The sequence below is a fragment of the Stenella coeruleoalba genome, assembly GCF_951394435.1.
Source record: "Stenella coeruleoalba genome assembly, chromosome: 2".
NCBI classification, from domain to species: Eukaryota; Metazoa; Chordata; class Mammalia; order Artiodactyla; family Delphinidae; genus Stenella; species Stenella coeruleoalba.
In genome coordinates, this window is record NC_137147.1 from 154,262,047 (window position 1) to 154,287,185 (window position 25,139).

General features: G+C 45.8%; 1 protein-coding gene across 2 annotated transcripts in view; it reads left to right on the plus strand.

The window, feature by feature from the left end:
- The window catches only part of GNB5 (G protein subunit beta 5), a 44,857-nt gene extending 22,110 nt beyond the window's left edge, over positions 1 to 22,747 (plus strand). For both annotated transcript variants that reach the window (XM_079913877.1, XM_079913878.1), the window contains exons 5-11: positions 4,336 to 4,468; positions 10,098 to 10,241; positions 12,004 to 12,095; positions 15,192 to 15,240; positions 16,982 to 17,078; positions 18,409 to 18,575; positions 19,772 to 22,747. In XM_079913877.1, coding sequence (XP_079770003.1) covers positions 4,336 to 4,468; positions 10,098 to 10,241; positions 12,004 to 12,095; positions 15,192 to 15,240; positions 16,982 to 17,078; positions 18,409 to 18,575; positions 19,772 to 19,783 — 694 coding nt within the window. In that variant the 3' untranslated portion in view covers positions 19,784 to 22,747. The remainder of the gene's footprint in view (positions 1 to 4,335; positions 4,469 to 10,097; positions 10,242 to 12,003; positions 12,096 to 15,191; positions 15,241 to 16,981; positions 17,079 to 18,408; positions 18,576 to 19,771) is intronic.
- The last annotated feature ends 2,392 nt before the right edge of the window (positions 22,748 to 25,139 follow it).

Genomic DNA, 25,139 nt, shown 5'->3' on the forward strand with positions numbered 1-25,139 from the left:
CATTTGGAAAGGCAAAGGGGTCCCCTAGGTTCCCCAGGGCCTCAGAAGGGAATGCCCCTCCTAAATGTCATTCCCCACTAAATGGAAGCAGAGCTCCTTGGAGTAAGACTGATTGTAGGTCTGGGGCAGGAAAAGAGTAAAGTGAGCCTAGGATATTTTCTTGTTCCAGAAAGCAAGGGAACACTCAAGTCATATTAATGGAACCTTATCAAACAGAAACAGGAGCCACTTGAAGGGCCCCCCACCAACTTTCCAAATTGGGATAATTTTAGCATCACATGGAATAATGGTAGTAATGGATCATAACCCAGTTGAAGAGAAAAAAGAATCCATGGGTGTGCAGTGATACTGGGAGGAGGAGGGATTGGATTTGTCTTTACAGAAAAATATCAGCTGATAAATGCAGAAGGAATTATCAAATTAGAGGATCACCATTTTGTACCATAAAGTAATATTTTATTCAAGCAAGGATAATCATGCTAAAGCCATTGTATGATGGTTGTTGGGAACAGGATATTAACATGACCTAAAGGTGTCACACCACAGATTATTATTACAGGCATACCTTGGAAATATTGCAGGTTTGGTTCCAGACAATTGCAATAGAGCAAATATCACAATGAAGTGCGTCACACAAATTTTTTGGTTTCCTAGTGCATATAAAAGTCAAGTTTACACTATACTATAGTCTAAGTGTGCAGTAGCATTATGTCTAAAAAAAAATGTATATACCTTAATTAAAAAATGCTTTATTGCTGGGCTTCCCTGGTGGCGCAGTGGTGGAGAATCTGCCTGCCGATACAGGGCACATGGGTTCGTGCCCCAGTCCGGGAGGATCCCACATGCCACAGAGTGGCTGGGTCCGTGAGCCATGGCCGCTGAGCCTGTGCGTCCGGAGCCTGTGCTCCGCAACGGGAGAGGCCACAACAGTGAGAGGCCCGCATACTGCAAAGAAAAAAAAAAAGCTTTATTGCTAAAAAATACTAACCATCAACTGAGCCTTCAATGAGTCTTAATCTTTTTGCTGGTGGAGGGTCTTGCCTCAGTGTTGATGGCTGCTGACTGAGCAGGATGGTGGTTGCTGAAGGCTGGGGTGCCTGTGGATATTTCTTAAAGTAAGACAGCAGTGCAATTTGTTTTATCGATTGAGTCTTCCTTTCACAAACAATTTCTCTGTCACATGCAGTGCTGTTTGATAGCATTATAGCCACAGTAGAACTTCTTTCAAAATTGGAGTCCATCCTCGCAAAACTTGCCACTGCTTTTTCAACTAAGTCTGTTAATATTCTAAATCCTTTGTTGTCATTTCAACCACCTTCACGGAATAGATTCCATCTTAGGAAACCACCTTCATTGCTCATCCGTAAGAAGCAACTCCTCCTTCGTTCAAGTTTTATCATAAGATCGCAGCAATTCAGTCGCATCTTCAGGCTCCACTGCTCATTCTCGTTCTCTTGCTGTTTTCACCATATCTGCAGTTACTTCCTCCACTGAAGTCTTGAACCCCTTACTGAAGTCTTAAACCCTTCAAAGTCAGCCACGAGGGTTGAAATCAGCTTCTTCCAAACTCATATTAATGTTGATATTTTGACCTCTTCCGATGAATCACAAATGGTCTTAATGGCATCTAGAATGGGGAATCCTTTCCAAAGGTTTTCAACTTACTCTGCCCAGATCCATCAGAGGAATCCTATCTATGGCAGTTATAGCCTTATGAACCGTATTTCTTAAAGAATGACTTGAAAATCAAAATTTCTCTTTGAACCATGGGCTGCAGAATGGATGTTGTGTTAACAGGCATGAGGACAGCATGAATCTTTTGTACATCTCCATTAGAGCTCTTGGGTGACTGGGTGCATTGTCCATGAGCAGTAATATTTTGAAAGGAATCTTTTTTTCTGAGCAGTAGTTCTCAACAGTGGGATTAAAATATTCAGTAAACCGTGTTGTAAACAGATGTGTTGTCACCCAGGCTTCATTGTTCCACTTATAAAGCACAGGCAGAGTAGATTTAGCATAATTCTTAAGGGTCCTAAGATTTGGGGAATGGTAAATGAGCATCGGCTTCAACCTAAAGTCACCAGCTGCATTGACCCCTAACAAGAGAGTCAGCCTGCCTTTTGAAGCTTTGAAGCCAGACGTTGACTTTTCCTCTCTAGCTGTGAAAATCCTGGATAGCATTTTCTTCCAATATAAGGCTCATTTGTCTATATTAAAAATCTGTTGTTTAGTGTACCACCTTCTAATTATCTTAGCTAGATCTTCAGGATAACTTGCTGCAGCTTCTACACCAGCCCTTGCTGCTTCACCTCGCACTCATGTTATGGACAACGGCTTCTTTTCTTAAATCTCATGAACCACCTCTGCTAGCTTCAGACTTTTCTTCTGCAGCTTCCTCACCTCTCTCAGCCGTCATAGAATTGAAGAGAGTCAGGGCCTTGCTCTGGATTAGTCTTTGGCTTAAGGGGATGTTGTGGCTGGTTTCATCTATCCAGACCAGACTAACACTTTCTTCCTTTCAGCAATGAGGCTGTTCTGCTTTCTTACTCGTGTGTTCCCTGGAGCAGCAATTTTAATTTCCTTCAAGAACTTTTCCTTTGCTTTCACAGCCTGGCTGTTTTGCACAAGAGGCCTAGCTTTCAGCCTGTCTTGGCTTTCAGCATGCCTTCCTCACTAAGCTTAATCATTTCTGGCTTTTTATTTAAAGTGAGAGGCATGCAGCTCTTCCTTTCACTTGAATGCTTGGATGCTATTGTAGGGTTATTAATTGGCCTAATTTCAATATTGTTGTGCCTTAGGGAATAGGGAGGCCTGGGGAGAGGGAGAGAGAGAGAAGAACGCCAGTCAGTTGGAGCAGTCAGAACACACACAACATTTATCGGTTAAGTTCACCATCTTACATGGGCATGGTTCATGGTGCCTCAAAACCATTACAATAGTAACAGCAAAGATTACTGATCACAGATCACCATAACAAATATAACAATAATGAAAAAGTTTGAAATATTTGTGAGAATTACCAAAATGTGACAGAGACACAGAGTGAGCAAGTGCTGTTGGAAAACTGACACCAATAGACTTGCTTGATGCCAGGTTGCCACAAGCATTCAATTTGTAAAAATGCAATAAAGCAAAGCGCAATAAAACAAAATATGCTTGTAATTACAAACAAATCACCCTTACCATGGAGAGATCTGGTGGTCCCCACTTTGACCAAGTAATCAAAGTTGGCGTCACCAATCTTGACACAAGAGGCATTGCAAGCCTCTTAAAGTGAAGCAGTAAGAAAGAAATAACACAATATCACCTTTATATATCACATTTATATTATTGTTAAAAATGTTATACTTGAGGGACTTCCCTGGTGGCGCAGTGGTTAAGAATCTGCCTGCCAATGCAGGGGACACGGGTTTGAACCCTGGTCCGGGAAGGTCCCACATGCTGCGGAGCAGCTAAGCCCGTGTGCCACAACTACTGAGCCTGTGCTCTAGAGCCTGCGAGCCACAACTACTGAAGCCCGTGTACCACAACTACTGAAGCCCGTACACCTAGAGCCCATGCTCTGCAACGAAGAGAAGCCACTGCAATGAGAAGCCCATGCACTGCAACTAAGAGTAGCCCCCGCTCGCCGCAACTGGAGAAAGCCCATGCGCAGCGATGAAGACCCAACGCAACCAAAAATAAGTAAAATAAAATAAAATTTTAAAAAATGTTATACTTAAATATAACCATTAAGAAACAACATGACAAATCCAGACTGTGTGACATTCTGTAGGACAACTGACCTAAGTTTTCTCATTATAAACAACCAAAAAAATGTGTCTGTTCTCCATTAAAAGTTCTAAAAAAGATATAAAAACAGAATGTAATGTGTGGATCTGAATGGGCCCTGGATCCTGGAGACAGTTGGGAAAGACTGAATATGGATAGCTTATTAAACGGTGTTTGGAATTTTTGTTTTCGCAGATGTGATAATGAGTTAGTGATTATAGAATATGTTCTTAGTTTTAGGAGATGTAAATTTGCAGATTGAAGTATTTAGATGTAATGTGTCATGTCTGCCACTTGTATTCAGATGGTTCAGAATTTGCTCCCACAAATATGGCAAAATGTTAAGTTAGTGAACGTATGTGAAGAGATCTGGGTGTTCATAGTACTATTTTCTCTTTCAATTTTACTGTACACTTGAAAATCTTCAAAGTAAAACTGAGGGAAAGGTTATAGCATATGATACTGCCAAAGGAAAACCATTTGAAAAGTTTGTGTGAATGAGAAAGCATATGAATATTCTACTGCCCTATGTTAACATTTGACACTTCTGTCTTTCCGTGCTAGTGGCTTGGATAATAAGTGTTCTGTGTATCCACTGACGTTTGACAAAAATGAAAACATGGCTGCCAAAAAGAAGTCCGTTGCTATGCACACCAACTACCTGTCGGCCTGCAGCTTTACCAACTCTGACATGCAGGTAAATAAGGGGATGCATGATGACGGGCCAGCCTGCTGGGGAGCAGGGTTGGTCGTGGAGAGCTAAAGTGGAGTTGCAGGCGAGGAAGCTGTTCTGGTGTCCCTCTTCACAGGAGGCTGTGTGCACTCCAGTTGACTCTAAGAGGAAGCTCCTGTTGTTTTTCATATATATGTGTATATGTGTGTATATGTATATATGTTTATATGTGTATGTGTGTATGTTTATATATGTGTATATGTGTGTGTACATGTATATATGTTTATATATGTGTGTATACGTGTATGTGTGTGTATGTGTTTATATATGTGTATATGTGTGTGTATACGTGTATATATGTGTGTGTATGTGTATATGTGTGTATACATGTTTATGTGTATATATGTGTGTGTGTATATATGCATTTTTTTTTTTTTTTTTGAGCATGCCACTCAGCTTGTGGGATCTCAATTCCCCTACCAGGGATTGAACCCAGGCCACGGCAGTGAAAGGGCCGAATCCTAACCACTAGACCACCAGGGAATTCCTGGTTATATTATTATTTTTAATAAAATCAGAAATGGGGAAATTCAGGGCTGTTGACTGTTGGCAGAGATGAGATGAACTCCATGCCATATTGAACCTCCTCCTCTAATTGACTTGGTGGGGGTGGGAGTGGGTCAAGGAAACTTCTGGGGTGGTGGAAATTCCTGTCTGGGTCAGAGAGGTGGTTCCAAGGTGCCTCCGTATGTAAACCTTCACAGGGTGCTGACTTTCAGAGTTGTGCACGTGACACGCTTCATCGTACCTATTTTTCACTCCTGTTTTAACACATTCGGAAAGAAAAAGCATCAGAGGGTAAATCTGTGCCCTACTTTGAACAAGCCACAAAGTGGAGACAATCCAGCTTCAACGCTTTGGCCACGTTTTCTCTCACAAGTCCTAAAGCATCCTATCGTGTCTCTGTCACATCTCTCCAGAAAGCCTGCACAGATGCCACCACCCGCATTGCCAGATACCAGGGGTGACTGAATAGCAGGGGAGGCTGGGAGTTCAGAGCAGGAGTGGGGGGTCGTAAACGTGCTGCAGGGGCCACCCTGGAGGATGAGTGTGTTGCCAGTGAGGTGGAGGGGAGCATTGTAGGAGGCAGGTGGCCCGAGAGATGGGCAGGGCCCGATCACAGGGTGCCCTGAGTGGCGGGGCTGACCCTACAAATGGCAGGGAGCCATTGCTGGGGCTGGGGCAGATTGGGTTTGCTTGAAGGAGGAGACTGAGTCAGATTAAAGGCCACTCTGGCTTCAGCTGACTGACGTCAGCAGCGGGGTTGGGGGTGGCAAGGATAGCGGCAAGGAGACCCGGGGATGGGTAATTGTCTCACTTCTGACGGGAGGGCTGTTCGGACTTAGAGGGCAGCGTTTACACCTGTTTTTCGCAACCAGGAGTCTTGCAGGCCTGTGCAGTAGAGAGTGCTGTTGCCCTGGCTGCTGCAGTGGCCACATCGGATGTCTTTGGGCCTGAGGGGCAGCCAAAGCAACAGAGGATGTTTAGTCTCCTGTTCTGGATGGTGAATCCTGAGCAAGCTTTTATTATTCTCTGTGTTTTGTTTTTCTCACTTGCAAGTGAGGATCGTAGTAAATTCCTCCCTCATGAGGTTTTCTGAGGATTAAATGAGATGATTCATCTCAAATACTTAGTAAATATCAATAAACATTAGCTCTTATTGTTTTGTTATTTATATTAACGCAAAGCTTCATGGGTGATTCAGATGCATAGCCTAGTTTGGGTACCACTGAACTCATGAACTAAGCTTCCTTCCAGCTCTGGGATCTAAGATGAAAAACAGAAACCTCAAAAAGCTGTTATAAGACCTACAGATTCTCTACATTCCAGAATAAATGAGTGACAATGAGTTAGAGGATCTGTTTAGTGCATTTATCATAATGAATGTTTGGTTTATAAAATTTATTTTTACTTACATTGTAATGAAGAGCACAAATATTTAAAATATTTTTTAAATATTAAGAAGTTACTGTTAACTTTTAAAGACTATTCATTTCTTTGACTGAAGAGTATGGTATGGAAAATTCCCATTAAAGAGCTAGACCGAGGGAATCATTTCAGGCAGTCATTTGTTTGGACCTGATGTCCCAAAAAAGATTGGCAATTACTGGCCCCTTTGCAAATGTTAGGACAGGACTGGGGTGGAGCATCCCCTAGTGGGTGTGGCCAGCAGAGATTGGAGGGAATTGTAGCACATCACAAAATACAAGTTCTCAAATTAAGACATGGTCCAAGTCTTGTGTGTTCCTAAGCTGCTCTGACCAGCCTGAGTCCTCTTGTCAGGTGTACAAAGGCCTCTTAAGGGAAGTCGAGGCCAGAGGGAGTCCCATGGGCAGCTGCATGGGCTTTGTAGCCTGGAGGGTCTCCAAATTTGAGAGCTGCCTGCAAGTGGGGGCTTTGAGGAGGGCCTTGGGGCCCACACCCAAGAAGCCTGAGAACTCTGGAACTCAGCCAGCTCTTTCTCCATGGAGGGGCCTCTCCTGGCTGCAAGAAGATCCTAGGCCTCCCAGACTGCTGGCAGGAACACACTCCCGAGACGGTGTGGCCAGCAGGTGCAAGGCCAGGGTGGGAATGGATTCTTTCCTTGTAATATGTCCCCTCCCTGCAAGAAACGGAAGATTCTTTTACAAGTGCTAGGCCTAGCGTGTGAGAGGGAAGGGAAGAGAGGGGGAAGGAGGGAGAGGATGAGAGGAGACCACCAGCACGTGGAAACTAGGGGTGCAGCACAGTCAGTGGGTGCACTGAATGCTGGCAGTCCTTTAAGGCCTACTTCCTGTTTTCTTTCCTCAGCCATCAGTAATCTCCACCCACAGAGGGCTCTGTTGTGGGCACTTACACTGCAAGAGCCCCTTCCCACACTGTCTTATCACCTCGTCCAGCCCCTGTGAGCAGCAGGAAGGTGGGGCGTAGGGAGGCTCTGCTTGCCAGGGCTTAACCTTTGTGGGTCCCCCTATGGCTGCTCAGAACCATGCTGGCTCCAGGGCTCTGCGATACCATCAGCTGGGTCTTTGAGGCCTTGAGCCCTGGATCCCCACTGCCTTTCTCCCAATTGCAGCAGAGCCCAAGCCTCACACACACTGGCAGCAACAAAATTTAAAACCCTAGTTCTGGCCACCATGCCTTTCCCCAGGCACCCCAGTGTTCTTCTTCATTCATGGGCCAGGCTTTGTACTTGAAACTATCCAGAGTCTGCTTGAGGGACAGCTGCACTGACCTCAGACAGATTTTCCTAAAATATACCCTTGATTTGGTCATTCTGCTCAGAAGCTTTCCACAGGTCCCTCTTGCCTACAGGCTAAAGTCCTGACTCCGTACCCAGGCACACCTTTCATTCACTGCACAGGTGCGCCTTCCCCTCAGCTCACTCTGCTCTCCTCCCCTTCCTTAGTGAGTGGCCAGCTCTCAGTCCTCCTCTGAGATCAGCTCACATGTTGCCAAAGTGGGTTTGGTGTCCCTCTCACAGACCTACCTATATCTCAGCACTTCTCACTCTGTCGTAAGTGATCATTGTCTCATCTGCCAAGACCATCAGAAACACCTGCCACCCAGCAATGCTAAGTTTATTAGACCTACTGCAGCAAGGGAGAACCCCAACTTGACAGAATCACTATACCGTCTCAAAATGAAGAAACTGGGGAAGGGTCCTTAGAGGGTTTCAGGGTCCAGGGTGAGTGGTCCAACCTCACCATGGTTGCAGACCCTGAATTGCAGTTCTCTGTGGGTCCTGAATAAACCCATCTTTGCTGGAGAAATACCTGGCAGTCTATTTGTTTCAGGTCAACAGCTTGCTCACCAGGACTTGCTTTATAAGACCCTTACCTCGCTGGGCTTACCAACCCTAAGCTATTATGTCATAACTAGTTTTCCACCTTAAAAGACCCACCTTAAAATGGGAGGGCACGCACCTTGGCAGCGGTTGTGGAGGAAACCGGCGAGGCTTCCGGAAAGAGCTGGTGAGCAAGCTGCTGCCCCTGCGCTTTTTTTGCCTGCAACCATAGCGAGTGGACCATGGCGAGGCATGTGCAAGTCCCCACACAGCAAGGCAAGGAGAACCGTTTTACAGGGTGGAAAAGGAAGTTGGGAGGATTAAACAGAGTTCATGGCTTTTCTTTTTTTTTTTTAATTTATTTATTTTATTTATTCATTTTTGGCTGCATCGGGTCTTCATTGCTGCACGTGGGCTTTCTCTAGTTGTGGTGAGCGGGGGCTACTCTTCATTGTGATGCGTGGGCTTCTCACTGTGGTGGCTTCTCTTGTTGCAGAGCACGGGCTCTAGGCTCGCGGGCTCAGTAGTTGTGACTTGCAGGCTCTAGAGTGCAGGCTCAGTAGTTGTGGCATGTGGGATCTTCCCGGACCAGGGATCGAACCCGTGTTCCCTGCATTGGGAGGTGGATTCTTAACCACTGCGCCACCAGGGAAGCCCGAGTCCATGGCTTTTCATTGGCTGAATCCTTCCCAGGAAAGAAGAGAAGTCTGTCTTCTTCCTGTTGGTCTCTATCATCACAGGACATGAAAGCTCCCCCTTCCGGTCTCCCACTGTATTTAATTGAGGCTTCTGTTTCATTAATTTTTTACAAAGCTGTTAGTCTTGATAAGTAAGCTTAGTTGGTTCACAGTTTTATCTTGCAGGAGCAGTTATTTCCTGGAGCGGGCAGCTAGGTTATTTTTACTTGGTTTCTCAGTATTGTCTAATGCAGCACCGGGAAGTGTGCCTGGCCCTGGAATTGATTAACGTAGGGACAGGGAGTTTGGTGGGTTTCAGTCCTTCCTGACAGTCCTGTTAACCAAGTTCCAGGAGAGCAGAGACCAAGACACAGTCTTTCTGCAAACCCTGATGCCTAGCGGAGGGCCTGGACGTGGTCAGCACATGGCAGATGCTGGTTGACCCTGTGTGTCTGTCAGCACCACTCAGTGGCCCAGGGAGCCTCTGGGGGATCCAGCTACAGGAGACTGTGTTTAGCAAAATCCTGCTCCAGGTGGGTCCCGGCAAGCAACGTCAGCATCACCTGGGAGTTTGTGGGAAATACAGAATCTCAGGCCCCACCCCAGGCTCTCTATTAGCAGCTGCGTGTGGGGTTGCACATTAATGTCTGGGAAGCACGACGCTGGGCTTGGGTGCTTGTGGGAGCCGCTTGAGGTTCTGTGAAGCAAGCGTTCACAGAGCCCTTCCTATGTGGCAGGTAGGTATAGAGCCCTGCAGGTACCACAGGGAGACCTCTGGATTCCATACTCTGCAGGAGGACAGGCACATAAACAGCTCCAGGACAGCGAGGGTGTCAAAAATGAACTGTTTCTTTCTCAGTACCAGAGAAAGAGTTCTGTGCTTGAGTCCAGATTTAGCAGGGGTGTGTGTGTGTGTGTGTGTGTGTGTGTGTGTGTGTGTGTGTGTGTGTGTGTGTGTGTGTGTGTGTGTGTGTGTGTGTGTGTGTGTGCTTGAGTCCAGATTTAGCAGGTGTGTGTGTGTGTGTGTGTGTGTGTGTGTGTGTGTGTGTAGGGAGCCTCCTCTTCCCTGTGGAACTGTAAGCATCTGCTTGGCTTCCCCTGACAGGGACATTAATGACAGCCACACCCTTCCTGTCCTTTCCTGCGGCAGATCCTGACAGCGAGTGGCGACGGCACGTGTGCCCTGTGGGACGTGGAGAGCGGGCAGCTGCTGCAGAGCTTCCATGGGCATGGGGCCGACGTGCTCTGCTTGGACCTGGCTCCCTCAGAAACCGGGAACACCTTCGTGTCCGGGGTAAAGACCCAAGGAAGATCTCTGGGGGGTCCTTTGTCTACTAGGGAGGCTCATGGTAGCACTTCCTGTTAATCTGTGGGACTAGACTGGACACTTCCCTGGATGGGGCTGAGATTCCTTAAATAAGTAGCAGAGAGTGAGCCTCTGAGACCTTTAGAGACAGTCGCTAGGCGCCAGGAGGCTCAGGTGGCAGTGGTGGCGAAGCATCGCTGTGGCGTGATCAGAGCTTTGACACTGGTGGGACACTCTCCCACCCCGCCCCTGCCAGTCGCCAGCCCCTCCCACTCTCGGGCACCGGGAACAGCGTATCTGAAGGCTACGAGTCGGACAGGCAGGCCACCATGGCAGAGGACACCAGATGAGCCAGGACACCTGGGACCCACGTTTGCTACCTGACTCTCCATTTCATCCTCTGTAAATTGGGCATAAGGCACGATAGCATTTGCCCCCCACCTTCCCCAGGATATTGTGAGCAGTAGAGGGAAGAGTTTACAGTGTGGTATGCAGAGAGGCAAGTATTTCTATGGACACCTGGGAATAAGAATGGAGAACTGAGGTGGCTGGCCTGACCCCTGGGTCCTGTCTCATCTCGCTCAGGAGACAAGTGATGAGAGAGGACAGAGATGCAAACGCTGTCTAATGATGTTTGCTCCGAGCTGCCCACATCTTAGTCCTGGGCCTCAGGTGAGGGCTGTGAGGCCTCGAGTGGGCAGGGACCCTGATTTTCTTCTTGGGTATTTGGCCCTATCTGTGTACATTTCATTCTTGTGTCTTTGTATAACTGTATTTATCCCTACTCAACGACACTCTTTTTTCAAATTGTTGGTATCATTGTGGACTGTATCATCTCTTTCAGAGTATTAAACTCCATCTGATTTAGGGTCCAGTAACGATTTGAAGAGACTCGCTGATTCCTTTGTCCACATTCTCAGTAAAGATGCTTGGAGTGCTGAACTCCCACAGCAGGTCTCGCTGCGACATCAGTCGTGGCACCTCATCCACCCTCTCCTCTGAGTTGAAACCAACAACTTGGACACTAATTTTAACCCATGACTCCTTCTGTTTGACCTTTGAGAGTCTAATTATACTGCTCATGCTTGATCACGGAAGGCTCTGCAGGAATTTATCAAAATGCTCCCAGAAGCAAGAGAGTATGTGAAAGCCTAGTGTTCATGATTCTCTGGGTCATGGTAGCAGCCCAGAGAAGCTTCACTTTACAGGTGTTGAGGCAGAAGTCCAGGGAGGTGACTTGCCTGAGCCACCCAGCCGACTGCGGGCAACACCCTGACTAGGCTGCTGGGGTGCAGCTGGCCCAGGGGCTGCCCCACACACCTGAGGCAAAGCTGGGAGGTCCCACCACACCCACTGTCCACCTGCCCTCCTCTCCTCTGGGCTTACAGAGGCAGAGATAAAGAGGAGGGGGAAAGAGAGGGAAAAGTGAAGAGAGATGCCCAGGAGGAAGGAGAGAAGGAGGCTCTGGAGAGTTTGCAGCCCCTCAGAAAGGTGGGAGAGAAGAAAACGTGCTTAAAAGGGGGCTGGGTGCCTTCCCTTGCTCGTCACCCTGACCCCAAGACCTCTCTCTGGCCGCGTGAGGGCTTGTCAGTTGAGGAAAGTGGCCTTAGGTAAAGCTAGTGCCAGAAGAGCATATTGTCAGCCATTTACTAATGGGAACCAAAAGGTCTCTGTGACATAACCAGAACTCATGCCTGTCTGTAGACATTCCTTGCATTGTACATAACTCTGGGTAACTTTCTGTTTGTAGGGATGTGACAAGAAAGCCATGGTGTGGGACATGCGCTCCGGACAGTGCGTGCAGGCCTTTGAAACGCACGAATCTGACATCAACAGTGTCCGGTCAGTGAGTAGAACGTTCACGTTGCTCCTCTGTCCTCCAGTGTTCCCCGGCCTGGGCTAGCACTTAGCCTCTAGGCTCAATTTACTTGGCCGAGAGAGGCTTTTCCAGCAATAATGGCTGATTTGTGGTGGGACTGAACAGCACTCCCGATTTCTTGGAGAATTTTAATATAATTGCACTAGGGGCAATGGATATTATCCTGTCTAGGTCAAGTCAGTGTTTCTCATTCATTCATTCAACAAATGTTGATGAAGTCCTTATCTGCGAGACATTATTCCAGAAACTGGGAGTACTGTTTTGAACAAGACAACATCGCTACTGTCCTACAGAAGACAAAGCACAGATAAACGTGCTGTTTAAGTACTGCTAAGTGCTAAGAGAAAGTAAAACAGGGAACTGTGATAAGATGGGGTATTTTTTTGAATGGTCAGGCCTCTCTGATAAATTGATGTTTAAATTGAGACCAGGATAATGAAGGAGCCAGGCTTGCAAAGAGCCGGGGGGAAGATCAGGGAGGTGAGATGTTCAGGGACCTAACAAAAGGCCAGGTCACCACTAGCGAGTCCTGAGTTGGGGAGGTGGCCAGCGTGATCCATGTTTTGCCTTTGAAAGGTCACTCTGGGTGCTGTATGGAGAATGGATTGTAGGGGAGCAAGAATGGAAGTGTGACGGCCAGTTAGAAGGTTGTTGTGTGAGTTTTAGAATGAAATGATGGTGGCTGCAACTAAAGAAGACACACAGGGAGGACAGAAATGTCTAGAATTGTGAAGGATTTGAGATTTTACCCTAGCTGCAAGCTATGAAGTAAGGCTGCCACAGATTCATGGATGCTGCTAGAAGGCATGAGACTCCTGGGTTAGAGATGAAGGATAGTTGGTTACTCATAGTGATGGCAGTAGCTGGGGTATCAGCATCTTTTTGCTGGTTACCTAAGCCCCAATTCTACAGGGTCACATGAAAAGGGCCAAATGACACCTGCCCATGCAAAGGGCTGCATTATAGGAGAAGAACCCTCAGCTCAGGGAACCTGTATCTTTTATAAGGGGCAGTAAGCACTGATACATTTGCTAAGACAGGGAGGGTTGGAGGCAGTGCAGGGAGAAGGCAGTGGTTGCATATGGATTCTGGAGCTCTGTCTTGGGCTAGCTAAGTTTGAGACGCTATTATACGACCAAGTGGAAATGTCAAGTAGGTAGCAGGAGCTGTGAACCGGATTCCAAGAGAGAGGTCAGGACTTGACATATATATTTAGAAGCTGGCACTGTCAGGACAGCATTTAAAGTATAATCACGCAAGAATATTTATACTTAGAGGAAAGTACTAGACTTATTCCCCTTAAAAGCCAGAACACAGGGCTTCCCTGGTGGTGCAGTGGTTAAGAATCCACCTGCCAATTCAGGGGACACGGGTTTGAGCCCTGGTCCGGGAAGATCCCACAGGCCACAGAGCAACTAATCCCGTGCGCCACAACTACTGAGCCTGCGCTCTAGAGCCCGTGAGCCACAACTACTGAGCCCGTGTGCCACAACTACTGAAGCCTGCATGCATAGAGCCCGTGCTCTGCAACAAGAGAAGCCACAGCAATGAGAAGCCCTCACACTGCAACCAGAGAAAAGTCCACATGCAGCAGTGAAGACCCAACACAGCCAAAAATAAATAAATAAAATAATAATAATAATAATTTTTAAAAAGCCAGAACACAATAAGAATACTTAATTACCTTAGTGGTAGAAATATTAATGAGAATTTTCTAGCTCTTTGACCTCAAATGTAGGAAAGGAAAACAGGGGAAAAAAAACTATCACTTTTTGCAAATGTGCAGTAATTACCCAGAAAATCCAAGGAAATCAATTGAGAAATTACTACAGATAGTAAATGAGGTTTTTTGTGTTTTTTTTTTTTGTGGTACACGGGCCCCCCCACTGTTGTGGCCTCTCCCATTGCAAAGCACAGGCTCCGGATGCGCAGGCTCAGCGGCCGTGGCTCACGGGCCCAGCTGCTCCGCAGCATGTGGGATCTTGCTGGACCGGGGCACGAACCCGTGTCCTCTGCATCGGCAGGCGGACTCTCAACCACTGCGCCACCAGGGAAGCCCAGTAAATGAGGTTTTTAAGATACAGGATAGAATATAAAGCCACAAAACTAAATTAAATCCCTATATATTCATGAAATAACAGCTTAAACATGCACGTTCTCTCACCCATGCTGTTCCCTCTACCCAGAACCCTCTTCTTCTAATATCCACCAGGTCTCTACTTAGGCTGCCCTCTGTCCAGAAGGCCTGATTATTTTTCTTTTTAGATATTTATTTATTTTGGCTGTGCCAGGTCTTAGTTGCAGCACGCGGGATCTTCGTTGCGGCGTGCGGCATGCACACGGGATCTAGTTCCCCGACCAGGGATCGAACCCGGGCCCCCTGCACTGGGAGCGCGGAGTCTTACCTACTGGACCACCAGGGAAGTCCCTGAAGGCCTGATTAGAGGAGAGGATGACTATAACAGTAATAATCATTAGTTATTGCATGCTTTTTATTTGGTACCATGCCACGTTCTTTGTATAATATATATAGTGTCTTATTCAGTCTTTACAGCAGGAAATGTACATTATCCTCCTCACTTTTCAGATGAAGAAACTGAGGCTGGGCCAGGTGAAGGCACTTGCCAGAAGTATCCCATGTAGTGAGTGGTCAGTGCAGACAGCTTCCCGTGGCTCTGTATATCTGATTGCAGTGTCTGTGTTTATAACCACTGTCTTATCCCTTAGCTCTGGCCAAGTCTTGGGAATGGGGTATATGACCAAGGGGAAGCAAGGATACAGGGGACCTGCCTGTGTTCGGTGTCTGGTACAGATATACATATTATCTCATTTACTCCTTGCCAATACTCTGCAAGGCCAGTGTCACTGTCCCCTGTTTACAGAGAAGAAAATTAGGTCAATGGGACCTTCCAGATGAGCCTCCCTTTCTGGCCTCTGTAATGAGTGGTCTGTGTATCCCTAGAAGTCTGGGGGACCAGCATGGGACAGCCTTCCCAGATGGTTCTGATGGGCACCCAGGACCACTCTAAGTGCTTTCTCCCCACACTTTCTCTCTGCAGATACTACCCGAGTGGAGATGCCTTTGCTTCAGGATCAGATGATGCTACGGTATGTTTCTAAGTTATTGAGAGCTTTTCCTATCCAAAGGAGAGATATGCTGACCTAATTTTAGTTTTCAAAAATAACTTTTTTCCTGATTACAGAACTGATGTGACTTCAATAAAGAAAACTTGGGGGAAAACACTAAATTATGTTAATCATTATACCCAAGAAAAATCACAGTTCAGCGAATTCCTTTCTGTCTTTTTAGTTTTTAAACAAAATGCTTTATAATTTGCTTTTTTCACTTAGCAATAGATTGTGAACATTTTCCCATGCCAATACATATTTTTCTCCCACATTATATTTTCTTAATGATTGAATAGTTTTCCACATTATGGATATGCCATCATTTACTTAACCAGTCTTCATGTTTTGGGTCATTAGGTTTTTTCCAAGGTTTTTTTTTCCTGTTAAAAACACTGCTATAAGCAAATATTTTTGGTACCTCTCTTATCATTTCCTTAGAATTAATTCTCTGACATGAGCTTGTTGAGTTAAAAATCAGCCTAGTTTCTTTTTGTTGTTGTTTTGTTTTGTTTTGTTTTTTGCGGTACACGGGCCTCTCACTGTTGTGGCCTCTCCCGTTGCGGAGCACAGGCTCCGGACGCGCAGGCTCAGCGGCCATGGCTCACGGGCCCAGCCGCCCCGCGTCATGTGGGATCTTCCCGGACCGGGGCACGAACCCGCGTCCCCTGCATCGGCAGGTGGACTCTCAACTACTGCGCCACCAGGGAAGCCCAAAATCAACCTAGTTTTAAGGCTTTTGATACTAATTGTCAAATTATGTTGACCTATATTTCAGGAGAAAAAAAATATCCTCCTGTGCCCTCAAAATAGCAAATATCTTATTAAATAATGAACTGCACTTTAATTTGCTATCCTGGAAGAAATTACAGGGGAATAGATTGAGGGTTTGATAATCATGAAAATTTAAAACTTCTGTATTTCAAAAAATATTTAACAAAATTTAAGGGCATACATTTGGGAGAATTCAAGAGCTTTCAAAACTTCCCTACCCTTTGATCCAGCCATTGCTATTTCTTGGGAACAATTCTATTCTAAGGATTCTATTTTTTAGCTATTCTAAGGAAAATATCAGAGATGCATATAAAGATTTTTATAGAAGAAGGATCATGGCTTCCCCATAATTTTATTTGTAAAAGAGAAAAATCAGACGTAATCAAACACTTAGCAGGGTATAGCTAAGTAGATTCTGATATATCCACATAAGGAATATAACAACCATATTACTCCTGTTTTTTTTTTAAGATTATTTAATGATATGAGAAAATGCTCATAACATAATGCTAATAGAAGCAATAATGAAACATCCTCCCCATTTAAATCCACACATAAAATAGATTAAGGCTGAAGGGAATAGTCCAGATGTTAGTAAATACCTCTAGGATTGGGGGTGACGTTTATTTCCTTCTTTATGCATTTCTGAGTTTTCCTGAATTTTCTGCAGTGAACACACATTCTTTGTCAGAAAAAAAAAGAGGGCTTTCATTTTTATTTTTGTACCTAAAGAAATCTGTATTTGCTGTTTCTTTGAATCTCCAGTAATCCCTGGAGATTGATAGGAATCGGGATTGAGGGAGAAAATACTAGGAGAGAAAACGAAAGAGGTTTTTCCCTTATCCCTCAAACTACACAAGCCACTGGCACCAGCCTGTAGCTCTGTAGCCATCAATGCACCAAACAGCATCCAGAAACAAGTGCCTCTTTGTCTTCTTTGTCACCCCAGTGTCGCCTCTACGACCTCCGGGCAGACAGGGAGGTTGCCATCTATTCCAAAGAGAGTATCATCTTTGGAGCTTCCAGCGTGGACTTCTCCCTCAGTGGTAAGATTTTATTTCAGAAACTTTCCCAGGACTGTAAAACAGGACTTCAATGAAACCCAGCTCTGCCAAGCTTCCCTCCTAGCTAAACTTCCTGTGGGTCCATGTGCTAAAGAGTCTACTTTTGCACCAGTTTTCCTCCACTGCATTTTTGACAGCCCGCTTTGCCCTGCCTGAAGCAGCTTCCCCAGCCCAGTTCACTCCACGGGAAATGAAGGCTGGGCCCACCTAATGCTCTTCTTCAAAACAATGATGTATCAAAACTGCATCTGTGCCTTTAGGCATTTCCTCTCCAGCCTTCCATTTTCCTTTCACACCTGAAAAGGGACCTTTTTTTCCAGAGGTGGGGCGGTGGGGGGGGCGGGGAGTGAGCAAGAGTCCCTTTCTTAATTCCCTGAAGCTCATGGCACCTCTGCCCTCACAGCTGGGGAGGCTGCCCGTGAAAGTTAAGGCAGCACTCGTATGCTGGGTCACTGGACCATTCAGTTTTCCCAGACACCCCCCGGTTGTGTAGCTGTGCTTTTGTGCATACATGCTGCTACTGGAACGTCTTTTCCCGTCCTTCTCTGCATTGCAAACTCCTATTCAGTCCTCAAAAGCCAGCTCAAATGTTGCTTTCCCTGTAGTGCCCTTTTTTTAAAATTTTTTAATTTAATTTTAATTTATTTATATATTTTTGGTTGCGTTGGGTCTTTGTTGCTGTGCGTGGGCTTTCTCTAGTTGCATCGAGCAGGGGCTACTCTTCATTGCAGTGCGCGGGCTTCTCATTGCGGTGGCTTCTCTTGTTGTGGAGCACGGGCTCTAGGTGCGCGGGCTTCAGTAGTTGTGGCACGCAGGCTCATTAGTCATGGCTTGCAGGCTCTAGAGCGCAGGCTCAGTAGTTGTGGTGCATGGGCTTAGTTGCTCCGCGGCATGTGGGATCTTCCCAGACCAGGGCTCGAGCCCGTGTCCCCTGCATTGGCAGGCGGATTCTTAACCACTGCGCCACCAGGGAAGTCCCCTGTAGTGCCCTTCTTGATCCCCCTTCCTCTATGATCACATAACACTTCACACATAGCTGAGCACTTCCATGACAGCCCTTACCACAGGGTGCTGCAATGATTTATGAGTCAGCCTGCCCACCACCACCCTCCACAGGGGCCAGCAACTGTGCTTTCTCCTCTTTGAAACCCCAGGGCAAAGCACAGTGCCTGGCACATAATGGGCACTAAATCACTGTTTATTAAATGAATGAATGAATGAATGAATGAGTGAGTGCATGAGTGAGAGTCACGAAAAGAAAAACAAGAAGGAAGGAACTGGTTTCATAACCATCATATCCTTCTGCTTTAAGGTCGCCTGCTGTTTGCTGGATACAACGATTATACCATCAACGTCTGGGATGTCCTCAAGGGATCCCGAGTCTCCATCTTGTTTGGACATGAAAACCGTGTTAGTACTCTACGAGTTTCCCCTGATGGGACTGCCTTTTGCTCAGGATCATGGGATCATACCCTCAGAGTAAGAGAGAAGTCTTTCTACTTTCCTGTGTGTGTGAGAGCAGGAGTGATTGGCCTTCCTGAAAGCAGAGGGGTCAGAGTAAGCTAGGATGGGCCTGGGCAGCCAAAATGGAGCTCTACTTTCAATTCTATAGCCACAGAGAAATGATTTGCCTGGGGAGGTAGTGAGTTCCCCATCGATGCAGCTATTCAAGCAGATACCCTAAAAGTCTGATTCCAGCCTTTGACAAGTCAGATTGCCAGTCTCACCTCCCAGTAGTGCTGGGTTCTTAATCTTTGGTCACAGACCCCTGTGAAGCCCACACAGGGGCTTCAGGAGACCTATGAAGCCCCTGCAATTATATGCTAAATTGTGTGTGTGTGCGCGCGCGTGCGCATTTTTCCAGGAAAAGTGTCCTCATGGCTTTTATTAGATTCTCAAAGAGCTCCATGACTTTGTCAGATGTTGGCTCCCTAGAAATGCCACCAAAGTAACCTGTTCATCAAGCAAAGCTTACCTCACTGTGGAAGATCACAAACTTCACAGTCTTATTAGCATTTCAGAAGGGGAGAGCAAAGGCAGGTATTTATGAGGTTTGGGGAGTCTGGTTGAAGGCAGGTCTTTTGATGGAGGGACTTAATTAGGATTGGACAAATTTGTGGCATAGTTTAAGATTGTTGGACACAGGGTGGGGGGAGGGAGAGAATTTCGAAGACCGTCTTGAAAAGTAGGCGGTCATTTGATGCTGTGTACTGTCGTGAGAAGTGTGTCTTTTCTAAAGAGGGTAATTGAGTAGTCTAGTCTTAGGGTAAATAGATAAAAGGATTTTTGCAAAGTTTCTGAAACAAACAGTAAAGTTATCTGTGGCTTCATCATCCTGGGCAAGAGTTTGCTAAATTAATAAACATGTCAGTGTACCCAGTGAGCTGAATGGGTACAGAGGGTTCTGGTTTTCAATCTAAGAGTTACCTTCCCTAGCAAGAAGGCCACAGATGCCCTTCAGATGATTAACTAAGGGAGAGGGGGAGCCAGGGCCAAAGAAGCCCCTTTGAGTTGCTAGGAGTAAAGTGTTATCTTTCTAAGACATGTGAATGCTCTATTTTGGATGTCGTGTGTATGTTTGTGTATAGTAGACTTTGATTTTATCTCTTTAAACTCAGGTTTTACAAGTCATTAACTGAAAACAGACTAAAAATTATCTATTTGTGTCTTTGCAGGTCTGGGCTTAATCATAATTCACATATAGGTACCTGAGAATAGAATTTGAAATCGTCACATGTAAATAGATCTTGCTTCTAGAGGATCTCAGAGTTTATTGCAACTTAGCTTAAGGGAGCAGCTCCATGACTGAAAGTTCAGCAAGCGTCTCCAATATTACTGTTAAAACCACCACCTGGAAAGATCCCAGTGTGAGCCTTTAGCACTATGAGAACACCTTCAAGTACAGTGTTTTTCATTTCAAACACTTTTTAAAATGTATCTGTTTTTAAGGTTATTCTAAACTATCGTCTCAACTCATTCTATCCCCAGTACAGTTCAGCATATAATATATTCTATATTGTTTCCTTGAATCAAATTTATTTTTCGGAGCACTTTAAAAGCTGATTTTTCTCAGTGTACACTGTGACTTTTGGAACGTTCCCCTGCAAGTGCTGACTTTAATGCACTGTGTGAGAAGGACAGTGTTAATTGGTCTTTGATAGAAGAGAATGCCAATTCCAAATGTAATTAGACAGAATCAATTTTTTTAAAGTGTGTTTTTATGGTGAAAGTATCCTTTTCAGCCTTGCGTCCAATTGTATTTTTTCAGATAAAACATTTTCATATGTGTAAACAGTTATAAATGAAGCAGAGATATCATAAAATAGAAGGTTTGATGTGTGAATCTTGTGATTGTGGGATATATCTCTGCATCATGGGGACAGGACGTTTTCTTAGAGGGAAACGCTGAATGTTGTTTGTGACACAAATGCTTCTCAGAGCAACCAAAACCTTTCTGTGTAGGAACACAAGACAGTAAACTCATTTAAAAATCTGTTTGTAGTGTTAGACGTATTAGGATTAGTAGCATCTACTCAGGCTAAAATGAATCTTGTTCATATCAGTTATACTCATCTTTATTGCATTGCAAGTGCAATTACATATACAAATTAATTGATAGGTCTCGAATGATAATGTCTTAGTTTCACTTATATTGAGGAAAAATAGCATAAAATATATCTTGTCTTTATGTGAAATTCAGCAGTTCCTTCTGGAAGGTACCAAGTGTTTTAGTTACAGGATCCCTTATTTTCAGTTCTGTTTTGTTTTAAGGTGTAGAGGCTGATTCTTTGCTTTAGAAAACTCCTCACTCATAAAGATGGCATGCACCACTTAGGGAAACAGAAGGTCATCTCAGACCAAAAATGGTGCCTGGGTGAGGCTTGCCCTGTGGGTGGTCTGGGGTCTGGCAGGCCAGGTTCTCCTGGTGCCCGAGGGCTGTGTGTGCTGAGTCCCCTGGATCCTCAGTCCCCTCTCTTGGCCCTGCTCCAGCCTGGACCTTTTCCTAACGGTAGTTCTGGCTTTGCAGGCCCAGCCGCAGGCTCTGCTGCTTGAAGTTGCCCTTCCAGGGCTGGAGCCACCCGATAGGCCTGGACCCAGTGCCCCTGTAAACCTCAGGGGGCGTGCCAGGCCCACCTGCAAAACAACTTGTTCAGGTATCAAGATGGGCCCAAGTCAGTCAAAAATTACCCAAGCCAGCTTTTCAATCAACTCTTTTTAAATAAACATAATGATTATATGCAATCATTTGCCAAGAAAACATTTACCAAGGGTTTTACTACACAACAGGCCCTGGAGTAGAGAGAGAAAATATGAAAGGCTCCTGCTCACCCCCCTACCCCCTCACCCCCCCTCCTCTCGCATCCCCCAGACCTCCACCCCGCCCTACCCACCTTGAGAGCCCAGAGGGAAGGGGGGACGGAGCATGGTCCAGAGGGACAACTTTTCAGCCACCTTCTCCCTCTAGTATAGATTCCAGTCTGAACAGGCGCTCAGGGAAATGGGCACAGGGTCTACCCAGCTCCTGCCAACTGCTGAAGGGCTGGCCCCACAATGTGTCCTGTGAAATTCTCAAGCTCTGCTCCCAGAATGTTCCTGAGCTTGTTCCTGGGCTCCTAGTTATGGCATCCCCTTCCCTCTCTCCCACAGACCTTTTTGTGCCTCTGCACTCTGACCTGGGCCTCCCAGAAGTGAAGGAAGGCAGGGCAAAGGAAAAGTTACCCAGACTCTGGGGAAGCAAATTCAAGGTTATATGTTTGGAGAGGTGGGGGAGCATCTTCAGTAAATGTGCAAAATAGGCCCTAACTTTCCAATCAAAAAAGTGACCACAATGTGACCACAAAAGTGACCACATTTCAGCCATAAAAAGAAATGAAATTGAGTTATTTGTAGTGAGGTGGATGGAACTAGAGACTGTCATACAGGGTGAAGTAAGTCAGAAAAAAAAAACAAATACCGTATGCTAACACATACATATGGCATCTTAAAAAAAAATGGTTCTTCTAGGGGCAGGACAGGAATAAAGATGCAGATGTAGAGAATGGACTTGAGGACACGGGGAGGGGGGAGGGGTAAGCTGGGACGAAGTGAGAGAGTGGCATGGACTTACATACGCTACCAAATGTAAAACAGATAGCTAGTGGGAAGCAGCCGCATAGCACAGGGAGATCAGCTCTCGGTACTTTGTGACCACCTAGAGGGGTGGGAGAGAGACGCAAGAGGGAGGGGATATGGGGATATATGTATACGTATAGCTGCTTCACTTTGTTATACAGCAGAAACTAACACACCATTGTAAAGCAATTATACTCCCATAAAGATGTTTTAAAAAATAAATAAAAAATAATTTTTAAAAAAGTGACCTTCAAGGCCCTAAGAAAGTATTCCCTCAAACACTCACCCCCATGGGCAGTTAGCCACCTCCCCTATAAGTATTTACTCTCACAGTGCCTGTTGTTTAGTATTTATTGATGAAATACTTGGTTGGAAATATACTACACCACATGGAGACTGAAGGATAAACCCCAGGTAATAAATTATATTTTGCATATTCAAAGTAATGCTGAGTGGAGTGTTTTAATCTGGTTTTCTTTCTTTAGAGGACTTGGAGGCAAAGCTACCAAACGATTGTGGTGAAGGGGCCAAATAGATGTGCCCTGAGGTGTGCATAGCCTTGGACACCCCCTTTCCAGCCAGAGAAGAGAAAGGTTAGGCAGACAAGGGGGTTAAACAAGGAGGTGTGTGATGACAGGTGTTTGTGGGAAATACCTGTGAACTGAAACCAAGGCAGCTGCTTTGGAGGGAATGGGCAGCTGGCCTCCCAGAAGTAGGGCCCTGCTGCTGGTCCTGTTCTGGAATGAGCCCAAGGCCAGAGCAGGCACCCAATATCCACTTCCCTCTTCCCACCCTGGACCTCCTCTATACCCTTCCCGGGATTATAAGTGGCTTAAAGGCAGTACAGGTTGTAAGGGCCTTAGCATCCTTGCCTCTCATAGTTGCTTGGCCATCTGGCTAGAAGGTGGTCCTGCTGACACTAGGACTCATCTATAAGAGGGGGACAGCATGGGGACAAAGGATGTGCACCTAGTTTCAGACCCAGCTCTACCACTTTTACAGGATATACAATGTCTAAATTTGTCTCAGCCTTAGTTCCCTCATCTAGGAAATGGGACAGTTCCAAGGTATGTAAAGTACCTTCCCCTCCTCCCTTTCCTGTTTCCTTCCTCTCCTTTCCAACTCCTTTCCCTTCTCCCTCCTTCTCCCCACTCCCTTGCAACATCTCCTCCCTCCTGTCTCTTCTTCTTTTTTTTTTTTTTGCGGGTACGCGGGCCTCTCACTGCTGTGGCCTCTCCCGTTGCGGAGCACAGGCTCCAGATGCGCAGGCTCAGCGGCCATGGCTCACGGGCCCAGCCGCTGCGCGGCATGTGGGATCTTCCTGGAGCGGGGCACGAACCCGTGTCCCCTGCATCGGCAGGTGGGCTCTCAACCACTGGGCCACCAGGGAAGTGCATCTTCTTGTCTCACCTCTTTCCTTATCCCTGTTCTCCTCCCCCCTCTCCCCCTCTTCTTCTCCCCCTCCTCCCTATATTCCCCTTCCTCTTGTTCATTCCTTTCTCTCCTCTCCCCCCACCCCACATAAGCGATCCCTACTCATGTATCAAATTGGTAATTATCATCAATTAGAGATTCATCTGGGCCAGTGGTTCTCAAAGTTTTCCATCTTAGGATCCCTCTAGACTCTTAAAAATTATTGAGGACCCCAAAGAGCTTTTTGTTTATATGGATTATATCTATCAGTATTTATCATATTAGAAATTCAAACTGAGAAAAATCATAAAACACAAGAATACAGAAGCACATATTCCAGTGATGATGCCTTCACCACACATCAGTAGCCTCTGGAAAACTCCTGAGAAAGTGAGTGTTTTAAAAGCCACACATATTATTATGTAATATGTATTATTATGAAAATAGTTTTGACCTTGGAGGATCCCCTGGAAGGACTCCCAGGGTCAGATCAACTTTGAAAGCAGCTTATCTGGGCTAATGAGCCCTTTTCCAGCCCCTCCCTGTGAGACCTCCCTGGGGCCATTCAGGCCCTTGTAGGGGTTTGGAAGTGGAGGAGGAAGGTAATTGAGAGAGGGGGGCTCAAGCGGAGGCTCTGGGGCAACCATATGTGGCAGAGGAGGGGCCCTGCGGGCACAGAGGGGCAGTGGGAAAGGCAAGAGACCAATGGGGGCTGTGAATCACTGAAAATCTCTAGATATTTTCAGTATTTTAAAAACAAAAACAAAACCAGAAACCATATAAGTAAGGCTCACCAAAAATGTCACATCTTGGTTTTTTGGTTAAAAGTGGGACAAGCGAGCCTGGTAACCCTGGTCAACTCATACTAATAATACAAGCTCCTCTGTAAAGAGCTTTTACTATGTGCCAGGTACTATGCTAAGGCCTTTGCACATACCAACTCATGTAATCCTTGTAACAGCCTATAATGCAGTTTATTGCCTCCATTTCATAGGTGGGGAAATTGAAGTTGGGAGGGCTGAATAACTTGCTCATGGTCGCCCAGCTTCTGAGTGGCAGAGGGGGGATTGTAACCAAATCTGACTACATACTGCATAGGAAATTCTGTGTGGAGGTTAATTTATTCATTTGTTGTTTGATTGCACTGATAACTATTCGAGTTAACCGATGGCAGGGCCAGAGGATCTACCACTAACCCCCAAGCTACTCCAAATCTAAGAAAAAACTGTGTGCTTGCTGCTAAAATATAATGTCCAAAAAGATAAAATCATGACTCCCTTGAAAATAAAACATGAACATATATCAAAATGTTTATTTAACTGAAAATTAGTTAATAAGGGAATTCATAAGATGTCACAACCAGCTCAGCTTGACGTACAGAGATTTATATTCCCTTCGGGCAAAATTCATTTGGCTCACCATAGAGGAATCACTGGCACTCGCAGATCAGGCACTCAGTAGTGGCATTAGCCAGCTCAGCCTTTGTAAGGGGAGTTCTGTTGTTGCCACATCCTCGCT